The 15,551-nt window shown below is 48.5% G+C and overlaps 1 protein-coding gene across 1 annotated transcript in view; it reads left to right on the top strand.

The window, feature by feature from the left end:
- LOC115473352 (cytosolic 5'-nucleotidase 3A-like) overlaps window positions 1–14,863 on the top strand; it is a 39,970-nt gene extending 25,107 nt beyond the window's left edge. The window contains exon 7 of the mRNA XM_030208280.1: window positions 14,450–14,863. Coding sequence (XP_030064140.1) covers window positions 14,450–14,551 — 102 coding nt within the window. The 3' untranslated portion in view covers window positions 14,552–14,863. The remainder of the gene's footprint in view (window positions 1–14,449) is intronic.
- Window positions 14,864–15,551: the final 688 nt, after the last annotated feature.

Raw genomic sequence — 15,551 nt, 5'->3', positions numbered from 1 at the left:
CACCATTGAGTCGTTTTATTTGACCATGGCTGTTTTTCCTTTCATGTCATCGAAGGTTCCCAGTGGCTTCAAACGCTGCTTTCAGTGCAACAGGACCATCTCTGGCAAGGACACCCATTCTTGGTGTCTATTGTGTTTGGCGCCTGATCTTACCCCTGCAAACTATTCTCTGTCTTCATATGAAGAAGAGAACACAGTTGGCCAGAGATGCTCAGAGAGAAGGTTTTTGGAGCCAGGTCCAAAATGTTTCAGCATTGATGTCTTCGGTGTCTGCAGTGGGGTGTGTCTGGCCATATAGCTGTGAGACCCTTGCACACTGGGAGTGACCATGCATCGAATGGGTCTCCATCTGCCTTGTTGCTGGCTGCTATGCAGGCCCTCCGGGACCAATCGACATCGGACCCAACCCTGAGGCAACGAGAGGACTCGACATCGTCAGATGTCCTCTTTTGCACTGGGGAGCATCGATGCCAGGCTTCAGAAGAAGCATTGGCATCGAAAGGTAATTTTAGGGAATGGGGTTGGGAAGGAAAGGGCAGGGGCAATTCTGCCTCACAAGAGTGCCATCTGAGGCCCCCAGCTCAAGTAGCCTAATGATAGGGCTGCTACTGCCGGATCCGATACCTCAATGCCCCTCTCGAGGTCATAGTACCTCTACGTTGAGGCGGGCTCAGTCTTGGCCCTCCCACGAGGAGACCTTGGCTGACACTGATCAGGAGCACTCATGGGACTTAGAAGAGGATCCACGGTACTTCTCAGAAGAGGAGTCCTATGGCATCCCATCTGATCCCTCCTGTCCACCTGAGAGCCTTTCCTTCTCCTCCTTTGTAAAGGAGATGGTGACTGCCATCCCAATTGGAAATGAAGGATGAGCTCAAAGCTAAGATGTTCAAGGACCTGGACTATGACTGTCTTCCTAGAGAGCCTGGGATGGTCCTGCCTCACGAGACCTTACGGGACATTCAGGTGAAGAACTGGGGAGTACCCGTCTGTCTCTCTCCTCCCCAAGAAGGTTGTCACCATGTTCCGGATTCAGTCTTCCCCTAGGTTTGATAAGCCCCAGTTGCCTCATCTTTCCATAGTGGTAGAATCCGCGCTGAAAAGAGCCAGGAGATCTAAGGACTATGCTTTGGTGGCCCCTGGCAGAGATAGAACCTTGGATTCTTTTGGGCAGAAGATGTATCAAGCCTCCATGCTCATCTCCTGTATCCAGTTGTACCAGCTGTACACAAACCTGTATTTGCAGACCTTGGTGCGCTGTATCTCTCTGATTTAGCAGACTCTCTCCGGAGCAGGCTGAATCTGTTCACCAGCTGGTCAAGTAGCAGAAGGCATGTTGTAAATTCTTGGCCAGTGCGCCTACAACACTTTCTATGTGGCCTTATAGGATCTTTACCCAGAGTACAGTGAAGCACAGACCCTCATAGCTGCATGTCTCTGACTTGGACCCAGCGATACAACAGAGATTGGCGGATGCCACAGGCCAGGAGGATGCTCTTTTTGGAGAAGAAGGTAGAGGAGGTCGCTGACCTTATCAAGAAGAACACTGATACCATCAATTTTCTTGCCTCCTCCTCTAGGAGGATTTTTGGCAAGTCAAAGAGGAGTACTTATTACTCGCAGAGGCATAAGTTCTCGCCAGCCTCAGCAGGCGCAACCCCATCAAGCTCAGTCTCAGCATGCTCGTTCTCATCAACAGAGTGCACCTAAGGCCCAGACGGCTCTCCCCTGTCAAAGCAGGCAGTGAGCTTTTGACTAGCTCCAGCAAAGCATAGCTACTGTAAAAGTGACCATCCCAGATGGCTTGCGGATTGGGGGAGGAGGCTGAAGTTTTACCAACAAAGGTGGCCCCTTGTAGCCTCCAACCGGTGGGTTCTTCAGATAGTCTGTCTCAGTTACGCCCTTCATTGACTACAGAGACCACCAGATTGCACATCAAGAGCACATTACTTCAGCTCTCAGCACAAGCAGATACTTGCAGAGGAACTCTCCGCCCTTCTCAAGGCCCGTGCGTTCAAAACTTCCACCAGGCTAAGAAAGGAAGGGATTCTATTCCAGATACTTCCTTTTGCAAAAGAAAACAAGGGGCCTGAACAAATTCCTGGTCAAAGAAACATAGAAACATGACGGCAGATAAAGGCCATATGACCCATCCAGTCTGCCCATTCTCTGTAACCCCTAATTCTTCTTGTTCCTAAGCGATCCCACATGCTTATCCCATGCCTTTTTAAATTCTGGAACAGTCCTCGACTCCACCACCTCCACCGTGAGGCCATTCCACGCCTCCACCACCCTTTCTTTGGTTAACTCCTAAGCCTATTCCCTCTTATCTTTGTCATATGCCCCCTCATTCCAGAGCTCTCCATTTGAAAAAGGCTCTCTTCCTATACATAAATGCCCTTGAGATAAACGTCTCTATCATGTCTCCTCTCTCCCTCCTCTCTTCCAGCGTATACATATTGAGGTTCCTAAGCCTCTCCCTATAATTTTGGCATTCAAGACTGCTTACTAATTTCGTGGCTGCTCTCTGGACCGACTCCATCCTGTTTATATCTTTCCGTAGGTGTGGTCTCCAGAACTGCACGCAGTACTCCAAATGAGACTTATACAACGGCACTATCACCTCCTTTTTCCTGCTGGTCATGCCTCTCTTTATGCACCCAAGCATCCTTCTGAAAAGTTCAGGATGGTTTCCCTGGGCACCCTGCTTCCCCTTGCTTCAGGAAAACAATTGACTGTGCTCTCAAGGATGGATTATACTCATATCCTGATACTTCCAGCTCCATGGTGCGACCACACCTGGAATATTGTGTTCAGTTCTGGTCACCGCATCTCAAAAAAGATATAGTGGAATTAGAAAAGGTGGAGAGAAGGGCGCTGAAAATGATAAAGGGGATGGGACGACTTCCCTATGAGGAAAGGCTAAAGCGGCTAGGGCTCTTCAGCTTTGAGAAAAGGCAACTGAGGGGAGATATGCTAGAGGTCTATAAAATAATGAGTGGAGTTGAACGGGTAGATGTGAAGCGTCTGTTTACGCTTTCCAAAAATACTTGGACTAGGGGGCATGCGATGAAGCTACAATGTAGTAAATTTAAAACAAATCGGAGAAAATGTTTCTTCACTCAACATGTAATTAAACTCTGGAATTCGTTGCCAGAGAATGTGGTAAAGACGATTAGCGGAGTTTAAAAAAGGTTTGGACGGCTTCCTAAAGGAAAAGTCCATAGACCATTATTAAATGGAATTGGAGAAAATCCACTATTTCTGGGATAAGCACTATAAAATGTTTTGTACTTTTTGGGGATCTTGCCAGATATTTGTGACCTGGATTGGCCAATGTTAGAAACAGGATGCTGGGCTTGATGCACCTTTGGTCTTTCCCAGTATGGCAATACTTACGTACAGGAAGTATCATTGGTTTCGGCTGGGGACATGTCACTTCCAGTATCCAAGTGTCTTGCAGTAGTCGCAGCATTGCTACGCAGACTGGGAGTCCATGAGGGGCATAATCGAACGCGAACGCCTATCTCCATGGGCGTCTATGTCTGAAAACGGGTAAGTGAAGAGGCGGGACAGACCGTCTTTTCGAAAAAATGGACGTTTTTCAGCTGGGCGTTTGTTTTGGGGTTTTTTTTAGCGATAATGGAAACTTAAAACACCCAGCTCAAAAACGTCCTAATCTGAGCCATTTGGTCATGGGAGAGGCCACGATTCATAGTACACTCGCCCTCCTGACATGCCAGGACACCAACTGGGCACCCTAGAGGTCAGTGCGGTGGACTTCAGACAACGCTCCCACATGCATAGCTGCCTTACCACGGGTGCTGAGCACCCAACCCCCCTCCCCCAAAACCCACTACCCACAAATGTACAACACTACCATAGCTCTTAGGGGTGAAGGGGGCACCTACATGTGGGTACAGTGGGTTTTGGAGGCCTCCCATTTACCAGCACAAGTGTTACAGGTGGGGGGGATGGGCCTGGGTCCACCTGGCTGAAGTGCACTGTGGTACCCACTAAAAGTGCTCCAGGGACCTGCATACACGCAGGCCTCTAGGACTTGTTGCTGCTATATAACATTGGCACACCTGAAGACTAATCTCTCCGAAAACGTCCTTTATTGGAATAAGCACGCTTACTCACAGTTAACTGCAGATCAGAGGTTGTGCCCCACTGGCAACGAGTCTCCCTGGTACTGAGATTAGCAGTAGGTCCGTGCTGGCAGAATGGTGTACAGTGCCCTCTTTTAGCCACATTCAAGGTAAGAACTAAGTTCTGTAACGTGGCTAACACGTGAAAGAAAGGGATCTAAAACTGGCTTACAAAACTGGCCACTACCTCATGGACTACCGGAAACAAAACAGGGCACACTCTGACCCAGTAAGCAGGGGGAAAAGCACCATGGGAGTAGAGCCTACCAACTACCAACATCATGAGCATTTGCAACAAGCTAGTGGAATCACGGAGCCCAATACCCTACACCCACCACAATGCATTGCTGATGTGACTCTGCAGTGCCCTTAACAGAAAAGGTGTCACACTCACCCGAGACCCACATCAGAACCAGGGAAAGGCTGTCACAGGATAGAACACATTCTGCTGTCATGGAGGTGGGTAAGGCATTTGAGGCTGGCATAGAGGCTGGAAAAAAAGTTTGTAAAGTGGGGTTTTTTTGGTGGGAGGGGGTTAGTGACCACTGGGGGAGTCCAGTGGTCATCTGGTCAGTTGGGGCACTTTTTTGGGGCTTGTTCGTGAAAAAAAAGGGTCCACAAAAAGTGACCCAAAATCGCGGTAAAAACGCCTTTTTTTTTTTTTTTCGATTATCAGCTAAAGACGCCCATCTCTCCTCGGCCGATAACCACACCCCAATTCCGCCTTCACCATGCCTCCAACACGCCCCCGTTAACTTTACCCGTTTCCGCAATGGATTGCAGTTGGAAACGCCCAAAATCGACTTTCGATTATACCGATTTGGGTGCCCACTGGAGAAAGACGCCCTTTTCCCGATTTGGGTCGCAATATAGGCGTTTTTCTCTTTCAATTATAAGCAGGCATGTGTACCCCTATCTTGATGACTGGCTGGTGAAGAGGATGTTGTGAGACGGTACTCAGTAGTCCATGCAGAGGACTATTCGGGTGTTAGAATTACTAGGGTTTGTTTTAAACTACCCCAAGTCCCATTTGCTCACTGTCCAGCGATTGGGGTTCATTGGAGCCCTGTTAGACACTCAGCTGGCTCGGGGTTTTCTCCCTATGGCGCTGGAAGACACTGTTCTCCGAGGACAAGCAGGCTGCTTGTTCTCACAAGTGGGTCGACGTGTGCGTCGGCCCAGGAAGCGGCAAAACTTTTCCAGCAAAAATATAAAACTTTGCCAGAGTCTTATGGCACGCGAGCAGCATGCACCGTGCATGTGCGGACTTCCCGCCTGTCACGAGCGACCCTACTCAGTTCTTTATTTTGTCCGGACGAGGTGACAGCGTTTTTTCCGACTCTCCTCATTTTTTGGACCAGGAACAAGAGTCTGACGACTTTTTTCTTTACTTTTTCTATTTCTTTGAAATTTTTTTTATTCCTGTAGTTTCCTTTAGTGTTTTTTGGCCTATTATTACGTTTACTTTCTTTTCAACGTGGCCGGGTTTTCCTCTTTTTGTGTCCTTCAGTTTTTTGGCACAGTTGCGTCGTTTGATTTCACCAAAGCCGTTTTTCCTTCCATGTCATCGAGGACACCCAGCGGCTACAAACGTACTTGGTACAACCGGACCATCTCAGGTACTGATACCCATGCCTGGTGTATCCAGTGCCTTGGGCCCGACCATACCCCAGCCGCTTGTAGTCTGTGTCTTCGTATGAAGAAATGGACTCAAGCATCTCGAGAAGCCCAGCGAGAAAAGCTTTTTGGGGTTCGGTCCGGTTCCTCGACAACGACGTCGGTACCGAGGTCGGCGGCGTCGGAGTCAACATTGAGAGGAGCATCGACGTCGGAAGGAGAGGTAATGGCTGCCCCGAGACCACCACATGCTGGGATCAGCGAGGCGTCGAGTGGGTCTCCACCTGCCTCGAAGCCTCCTGTTATGCAGGACCCCCCGGATCGACCTTCGTCAGACCCGACCCCGAGGAGACGTGAGGATTCCACATCCTCATCAGTACCGAGGAGTCTGGATGACGGGCGTCGAGAGAAGGCTAAGAAGCACCGTCATCGTTCTCCTTTGACACACGGTACCGGGAGCTCCAGCGTGTCAAGGGAATCGACACCCGAGAAGCATCGGCGCCGAGAGGATCGCTCCCCCTCTATTCAGGTAGGGTCTTCTGGCAGCTCTGTACCTGCTCCCGAGCCTCGACAGATTCTGCCACCAGCTGTGTCACCTAACCCGCAGCCTTTTCCGATGGCAGCTCTCGACGAACGCATCCGGGCCCTGCTTCCAAAGCTTCTGGAAGGATTGTTGCGCCAGTTCTTCGGTGTCGGGGGTGCTTGCACCTTCCGTGCCGCCAGATGCAGTGGCATCTGGCCCTTCTGCGGAGAGGTCCCTGACCTCGGTGCCACCTGCGGCATCAACGTCGGCTGCCACCCGGGTTGACTCCCGACGTCGGTGGAGGAAGCTTCACTTCAGTCTAGGCGGGCAACGACTTCTCGACATCACCATCGAGGACATCGTTCCTCTGCGTCAAGGCAGGCTCAGTCTTGGAGTGCCCTGAGGGGGAGGTCAATACTGAAGAGGAGCGTTCGTGGTAGTCAGAGGAAGAGCCTAGGTACGTTTCTTCTGATGAGTCCTTTGGGATTCCCTCTGAACCTTCCCCTCCACCAGAAAAGAGACGATCTCCACCGGAGAGTCTGTCCTTTGCATCTTTTGTCCGGGAAATGGCTATGGCTATTCCTTTCCCTATGGAGGTTAAGGATGAGCCCAGGGCTGAGATGCTCGATGTCCTGGATTATCCTTCTCCACCTAAAGAGGCTGTGATGGCTCCTCTACATAAGGTACTGAAGGAAGTCCTTATGCGGAGCTGGTCGTTCCTCTGTCTGGCCCCGTGATCCCGAAGAAAACTGAATCCCAGTATTGGATCCACGGTGAACCTGGAGTGATGAGGTCTCAGTTACCCCACAATTCCATGGTGGTGGACTCTGCCCTCAAGAGAGCCAAGAGTATTAGGGACTATGCCTCGGCACCCCCAGGCAGAGAAGCTAGAACTCTTGATTCTTTTGGGAGGAAAACGTATTAGGCCGCTAAGCTCACCGCCAAAATTCAACCTTACCAGCTCTTCACAAGCAGCCACTTGCAGAACTCGGTGAAGCAACTGTCCAGCTTGGTTGATGCACTCCCTCCGGAGCAGGCTGAGCCTTTTCGCCAGGTAGTCAGGGAGCAGAAGGCGTGTCGAAAATTCCTGGCCAGGGGTACGCTCGACACTTCTGATGTAGCATCCAGGATCACTGCCCAAGGTATAGTGGTGTGCAGACTCTCATGGCTGCTTGTCTCTGACCTGGATCATTCGGTCCAGCAGCAGATGGCGGATGTTCCTTGCCGGAGGGATAACCTTTTTGGTGAGAAAGTAGAGGATCTAGTTGACCAGATCAAGAAGCACAATGATGTTGTGGCTTCTCTCTCCCGCCGGGCGTCTTCTGCTACTTCCTCCTCATCTAGGAGGTTTTTTTGAGTTAAGAGGAGTGCTCCCTATTCCTATGCTAGGCATAGGTACACTCCTGCTTCTCAGCAGCCTGCCCAGGCTCAGTCCCAGTGCGCTTGTTCTCATCAACAGCATGCACCTAAGGCCACTGCGGGTCTCCAGCAAAAGCAAGGGACGGGCTTTTGACTGGCTCCAGTTCAGCATAGCCTCAGTAAATGTGTTCATATCGGACGACTTGCCGGTTGGGGGGAGGTTAATGTTTTTTCACCAAAGGTGGCCTCTCATAACCTCTGACCGGTGGGTTCTTCAAATTGTCCGGTTAGGATATACCCTCAACCTGGACTCCAAGCCTCCGGAGCTCAGTCCCACAGCTCCCAGCACAAGCAGGTACTTGCAGAGGAACTCTCCACCCTTCTACAGGCCCAAGCTGTCAAACCCATTCCACCTGGGGAAGAAGGGCTGGGATTCTATTCCAGGTACTTCCTTGTGCAAAAGAAAACAGGGGAGATGCGTCCCATCCTAGACCTAAGGGCCCTGAACAAATTTCTTATCCGAGAAAAGTTCAGGATGGTTCCCCTAGGCACCCTTCTTCCCATGATTCAGGAAAACGATTGGCTATGTTCTCTGGAATTAAAGGATGCTTACACACACATCTCGATACTTCCAGCTCACAGGAAGTATCTTTGATTTCGGCTGGAAACACAGCACTTTCAGTACCGTGTACTGCCTTTTGGACTGGCGTCTGGGCCCAGAATGTTACAAAATGCCTAGCTGTGGTCGCAGCATTGCTACGCAGACTAGGAGTGCATATGTTTCCTTATCTCGACGATTGGCTGATGAAGAGCACCTCGAAGGAAGGTGCTCTGGAGTCCATGCGAATGACTATTCAGGTGCTGGAGCTACTGGGTTTGTCAGTCCAAAAATTGGAATTAATTGGAGCTCTGTTGAACACTTAGGTCAAACGTATCTCCCCGAGTCAAGGGCAGACAACCTTCTGTCCATGGTTGTCCATGGTTCGAGTGTCCTAGCAGGTCACGGCTTGGCAGATGTTGAGACTTCTGGGGCACATGGCCTCCACAGTTCATGTAACGCCCATGGCATGTCTACCTATGAGATCAGCTCAATGGACCCTAGCTTCCCAGTGGTTTCGAGCTGCAGGGGATCTAGAGGATGTAATCCAACTGTCCACCGACTTTCGGAATTCTCTTCAGTGGTGGATGATTTGATCCAATTTGACCATGGGGCGACCATTCCAAGTTCCTCAGCCACGAAAAGTGCTGACGATGGATGCATCTCTCCTGGGGTGGGGAGCTCATGTAGATGGGATCCACACTCAGGGAGCCTGGTCTTTTCAGGAAAAAGGTCTGCAGATCAACCTTCTGGAATTAAGAGCGATCTGGAACTCTCTAAAGGCTTTCAAAGATCAGCTGTCCAACCGAGTAATCTTAATTCAGACAGACAGGGTGCCTTGTTTTATACCAGCAAGCAGGGGGGCACCGGATCTCGCCCTCTGTGTGAGGAAGCCATCCAGATCTGGCTTTGGGCTTGCCATAACGGCATGTTTCTCTAAGCCACTTATCTGGCAGGCGTAAACAATAGTCTGGCCAACAGGTTGAGCAGGATAATGCAACCTCACGAGTGGTCACTGAACATGGGCGTAGTCCGCAAGATCTTCAGAGCGTGGGGCACCCCCTCGGTGGATCTTTTTGCCACTCAGATCAATCACAAGGTCCCTCAGTTCTGTTCCAGGCTTCAGGCCCACGACAGACTAGCATCAGATGCCTTTCTCCTACATTGGGGGACAGGCCTTCTGTATGCGTATCTTCCCATACCTCTAGTAGGGAAGACTTTGCTGAAACTCAAGAAGGACTGTGGAACCATGATCTTGATTTCACCCTTCTGGCCGCGTCAGATTTGGTTCCCTCTTCTTCTGGAGTTGACCTCCGAAGAACCGTGGAGATTGGAGTGCTTTCCAACACTCAGAACGAGGAGTTACATCCCAACCTCCAGTCTCTGGCTCTCACGGCCTGCATGTTGAGAGCTTAGAATTTGCCTCCTTGGGTCTTTCAGAGGGTGTCTCCCGAGTCTTGCTTCCAGGAAAGATTCCGAAGAGGTGTTGCTCTTTCAAATAGAGGAGGTTTGCCGTCTGGTGTGACAGCAAAGCCCTAGATCCTCTTTCTTGTCCTACACAGACCCTGCTTGAGTACCTTCTACACTTGTCATAGTCTGGTCTCAAGACCAACTCCTTAAGAGTTCACCTTAGTGCGATTAGTGCTTATCATCACCGTGTAGAGGGTAAGCCTATCTCTGGACAGCCTTTAGTTGTTTGCTTCATGAGAAGTTTGCTTTTGTCAAACCTCCACCAGTGTCACGGGATCTCAACGTCGTTCTAACCCAGCTGATGAAAGTTCCTTTTGAGCCACTGAATTCCTGCCATCTGAAGTACTTGACCTGGAAGCTCGTTTTCTTGGTGGCTGTTACTTCAGCTCGTAGGGTCAGTGAGCTTCAGGCCTTGGTAGTGCATGCACCTTATATCAAGTTTCATCACAACAGAGTAGTCCTCCGCACGCACCCTAAGTTCCTGCCAAAGGTGGTGTCGGAGTTCCATCTGAACCAGTCAATTGTCTTGCCAACATTTTTTTCCTGTCCTCATACCCGTTCTGGCGAAAGCAGTTTGCATACCTTGAACTGCAAGAGAGCATTGGCCTTTTATGTGGAGTGGACAAAGCCCTTCAGAAGAGTCCACCCAGTTGTTTGTTTCTTTCGACCCCAACAGTAGGGGAGTTGCCATCGGAAAACGCACAATCTCTAATTGGCTAGCAGATTGCATTTCCATCACTTACACCCAAGCTGGGCTGACTCTAGAGGGCCATGTCACGGCTCACAATGTTAGAACCATGGCTGTGTCAATGGCTCACTTAAAGTCAGCCTCCATTGAGGAGATTTGCAAGGCCGCAACGTGGTCGTCAGTCCACACATTCACATCTCACCACTGCCTTCAGCAGGATACCCGACGCGACAGTCAGTTTGGGCAGTCAGAATCTGTTCGGGGTTTAGAATCCAACTCCACCCCTCTAGGCCCATTTTTGTTCTGTTACAGGCTGCACTCTCAGTTAGTTCTTTATGTTTTCAGGTCAATATATGTTATGTCCTCGCCGTTGCGAGGCCCAATTGACCAATGTTCATTGTTCTGAGTGTGCCTGGATGCTAGGGATACCCCACTTGTGAGAACAAGCAGCCTGCTTGTCCTCTGAGAAATCGAAGATACTAACCTTTAGCTGATATTCTCCGAGGACAGCAGGCTGATTGTTCTCACAATCCCCCCCCCCCCCCCCCCAACCTCCCCTTTGGAGTTGTTTTGTTATTTACATGGTTTTTGATTTAACTGAGGAGGCACACTCGCGATGGGCGGGAAGTCGTCCGCACATTCGCGGTGCGCACTGCTCGAGCGCTAGAAGACTGGCAAAGTTTTTTATATTTTTGCTGGAAAATTTTGCTGCTTCCTGGGCTGACGCGGACGTCGACCCACTTGTGAGAACAATCAGCCTGCTGTCCTCGGAGAATACCAGCTACAGGTTAGTTAATCTTTGCTTTATCACCCTTGCCACTCAAGTACAAGCAGGTCAGGTCAAAACCCGCCAGATGTTGAGGTTGTCGGGCCAAATGGCCTCTGTTCATGGGACACCCATGGCACATCCTTCACTGCCCAGTGGACCCTAGCTTCCCAGTGGTGTCAGGCCCCTGCATACCTAGAGGATGTCATCTGAGTTCCGCCAGAGCTGGCTCAGTCCCTACTCTGATGGACAATTTAATCCAATTTGACTCTGGGACTACCATTTCAAATTCCACAGCCAACAGAAGTGCTGATAGACGGATGCATCCCCCCTAAGGTGAGGAGCTCATTTAGACAGGCTTCACACTGAAGGTGCTTGGACAGCCCAGGAAACAGATCTCCAACCTTCTGGAGCTCCTGGTGATCTGGAACTCTCTAAAGGCTTTCAAGGATTGACTGAACAACCAAACTGTTCTCATTCAAACAGACAATCAGGTTGCCTTGTGCTACACAAACAAGCAGGGGGGGCACCAGATCAGGCCCTTTGTTTCAGGAGGCCATCCAGATGTGGCATTGGACGCACCAGCACGGGGTGCTTCTCAAGGCCACTTATCTGACGGGAAAATTCAACAGTCTGGCCGACAGACTGGGCAGGGTCATGCAACCACACGAGTGGTCCCTCAGCATGGGTGTTGCCCGTGAGGTCTTCCAAGTATGAGGCACCCTCTCAGTGGATCTCTTTGCCACTCAGTCCAGTCACAAAGTCCTGCAGTTCTGCTCCAGGCCCACAACAGACTAGTGTCTGATGCCTTCCTCCTTCATTGGGAGACAGGATTTCTGTATTCATATCCTCCCATTCTTCTTGTGGGGAAGACTTTGCTGAAACTCAAGCAAGACCACTAGAGCACGATCTTGATCGCTCGGTACTGATCCCTGCAGATCTGGTTCCCTCTTCTTCTAGAGTTATCTTCCAAAGAATCATGGCGATGAGTGTTTTACGATCCTCTTCTGCATTCCAACCTCTGATCTCTAGCCCTCATCCTGGATGTTGAGAGCTTAGAATTTGCTTCCTTGCATCTTCCTCAGGATGTCTCCAGGGTCTTGCTGGCTTCCAGAAAAGATTCCACTAAAAGTGTTGCTGTTTCAAATGTAGGTTTGCTATCTGGTGTGAGGGCAAGGCCCTAGATCCTATTTCCAGTCCTACACAGACCCTGCTTGAATATTTTCTGCACCTCTCTGAGTCTGGTCTCCAGACCAACTTTGTAAGGGTTCACCTCAGTGCAATTAGTGCTTATCATCAACATGTAAAGGGTAAGCCCATCTCTGGACAGTCTCTAGTTCGCTGCATGAGAGGTTTGCTGTTGACAAAGCCCCCTGTCAAACTTCCACCTGTGTCATGGAGCCTCAACGTCATTCTTACCCAGCCGATGAAATCTCCTTTTCAGCCACTTGATTCCTTAACTTGGAAGGTCCTGTTTTTGGTGGCTATTACTTCAGCTCGTAGGGGACAGTGAGCTTCAGGCCTTAGTGGTGGATGCATCTTATACAAAGTTTCATTATAAGAGTAGTCCTCTGGCCGTACCCTAAGTTCTTACGTAAGATTGTGTCAGGGTTCCATCTGAACCAGTCGATTGTCTTGCCAACATTCTTCCCCCAACCTCATGCCCATCCTGGCGATGTGCACTGCACACCTGGGACTGCAAGTGAGCATTGGCCTTTTACTTGGAATGGACTAGGTCCTCGGGACAGTACACTCAAATTTTTGTTTCTTTTGATCCCAACAGGATGGAAGTCTCTATCGGGAAATAGACCATTTCCAGTTGGCTGGCAAATTGCATTTCTTTCACATGCCCAGGCTGGGCTGACCCTTGAAGATCATATCAGGGCTCACAGTGTCAGAGCCATGGCTGTGTTGGTAGCCCATCTGAGGTCAGCCTCTATTGAAGAAATTTGCAAGGCTGCGACATGGTCTTTGGTCCACACATTCACATGATACCCGATGCGACAGTTGGTTTGGACAGACAGTTCTGCAGAATTTGTTTGGGGTCTAGAGTCCAACTCCACTCTCCTAGGCCCATTTTGTTCTGTTCGAGGCTGCACTCTCACTCAGATTGTATATAATTTCAGGTTGATTATTTTTTTGCCCTTGCTATTGCGAGGTCCAATTGACCACCGGTGGTGGTTTTTGCTGAGCCTGTAGCTAAGGCGGGAAGGCACTGGCACATGCATGCTGGCGTGCATCTCGCGCTCAAAGACCTATTTTTAAGCTTGTTACAAGCTCCGCACCGGCAACACGGACGCACGTTACCCATCTGTGAGAATATAAAACCTGTTGTCTTTGAAGAATACCTGCTACAGATAAGTATCTTCGCTTTATAAGTAAGCTGGCAGGTCCCGGTCATGTTCATGGTAGTATGAGAGACTGTTAAAGACTTCCCTTCCAAACCTCTGTCTCATGTATCTGAACTGTTTACTGTGAAAAGTTTGTAATGCTTTTTGCAAAATCATTACTGTGTGTAGTTTTGTTTTTTTTTTAATATATGCTAAATATTTAGCAGATTTATAGTCCAACAAAGAAGTTTAAAAGGAGCAAAAGAAATGTGTTGTGATTATTTTGTGGGGGGGGGGGTTTGTTTGTTTGTTTTTTTACTTTGTAAAGAGTTTTTGGAGTGGAGAGATGATTGTGCTCATTTTGATTTTTTTTTTTTTCCACTTTGTTCATCTTTGTTTTGTTTTTATTGCTTATTTTGTTTTTTTTAATTACTTCTGACTCCTTACTTGCCGCTGAGATTACCAACTGGATTCAGGTTTTCAGGACAGGCTGATGCAATCCGGCTTTTTACCCTTCAGCCTGCATAGACTTATAACCTTGTTTTTCAAAAGAAAATCAATAGAAGTGTGAGAACTACAAGTTCATGCAGGCTGTGTCAAGATGAACATGTCCTGATAACCTACAGCCTTACTCAGTTCTTTCCCCCAGCTCCCTTTTCCCAGTCGCTTTATCTCTTCCCTTTCCCCTTCCCCAGCTTCTTTCATCCCCTTAGCTACTCTGTTCTTCTCCCCACCTGCAACTATTACAGTCTGTTTCAATGTGTCTGTCTGTCTTCCTTTCTCCCAGGGGCAACAGCAGTTGTCCTGGGCCTAGCCCAGCCATAGCAGCTCACCTGGGACTGAAGTCTCTGCAGTCCAAGCACAGCTGAATTGGCTATTCTAAACAAACAGAAGAACTTAGAAGAAAGTAATTGATTTTATATTTCTGCCTTCTTTCTTTTATATAGGTGGATGAACTTTTGGAAAAATATATGGACAGCTATGATATTGTTTTGGTGAAAGATGAAACCTTGGATGTAGCCAATTCAATCCTACAGAAGATTCTGTAAATCAAATCCTAATAAATCTTCATATTTCCTTATCAGAGAGAACACAAAGGCAGCTCTTTTGTGACTTTTGACAGAGAAGATTTTCAGCCATCTTGTTTTTGCATGGACCTGCTTTTTTTTAAATTTCACTAACTTTAAAATATTTAACAGTAATCATTTGGAAATTACCCAACATCAGCTACAGGCTACTTTCCTTATAAATCTTGCTGCTTTTCACACTCTTCCTCTCATTGTAGTCAGAAGAGATTAGATTTGAATTATAATTATGGACAGAATTCACTATACCACTTAAACTCGTGGTCTTCAAATGGATCTATTTCTTTATTTCCATTTTTGCATTTTAAAAGAAATCAAGGCGTAAAGTTTTTTTTTTAAGTGGCCAAATGTATGTTTGAACTGTCTGTTTTTTTTTGTAGAGGTCAGAATTGCCTTTACAACAGTTGAAAATAAAAGATGCTATCCTGATTGGTATTGCACATTAAAAAACACATGGTATTTGTGTGCCTGTTATATCCTTCTAGACTTCTTTAGTTTTGGGGGTTGGGGGGTGTTTGGGGGTTTGTAGGTTTTGGTTTGGGAGGGGGGGTTGTTTTGTTTATTTTGGGGGGGGGGGGGGGCAGTTGTGATGGCGAGATTCATTGCCTGAAACCAGTAGCAAGCAGCAGGTTCATGAAACATAATTTAGCCAGAGAGCCTTTGCCAGCAACATCGAATGGGTTTTCCTGTTTAAGATTTGATAGGTGATCCAGGAGATCCAAACTGGTCACTGTTGCGGATAGGTTGGGATGCTGGGCTTAATGGATTATTGCATTATTTTGATATCGCCATACATGGTACAAATTTTCTGTGCTTTTTTAGAAAGGACTAGAATTTATTTTCTGCACATGTGCAGGACTTGTAGCACTATACTATGGGACCCTTTTACTAAGCTGCGCTAAAAAGTGACCTATGCTATTTTTGGTACCTGGGTTTCCCATGCACTGAGGCACTTTGCGTGGCT

The sequence above is a fragment of the Microcaecilia unicolor genome, chromosome 1, assembly GCF_901765095.1.
Source record: "Microcaecilia unicolor chromosome 1, aMicUni1.1, whole genome shotgun sequence".
Classification (NCBI taxonomy): Eukaryota; Metazoa; Chordata; class Amphibia; order Gymnophiona; family Siphonopidae; genus Microcaecilia; species Microcaecilia unicolor.
The sequence above is the reverse complement of the archived record's forward strand: the minus strand, read 5'-3'. Positions and strand labels throughout refer to the sequence as shown.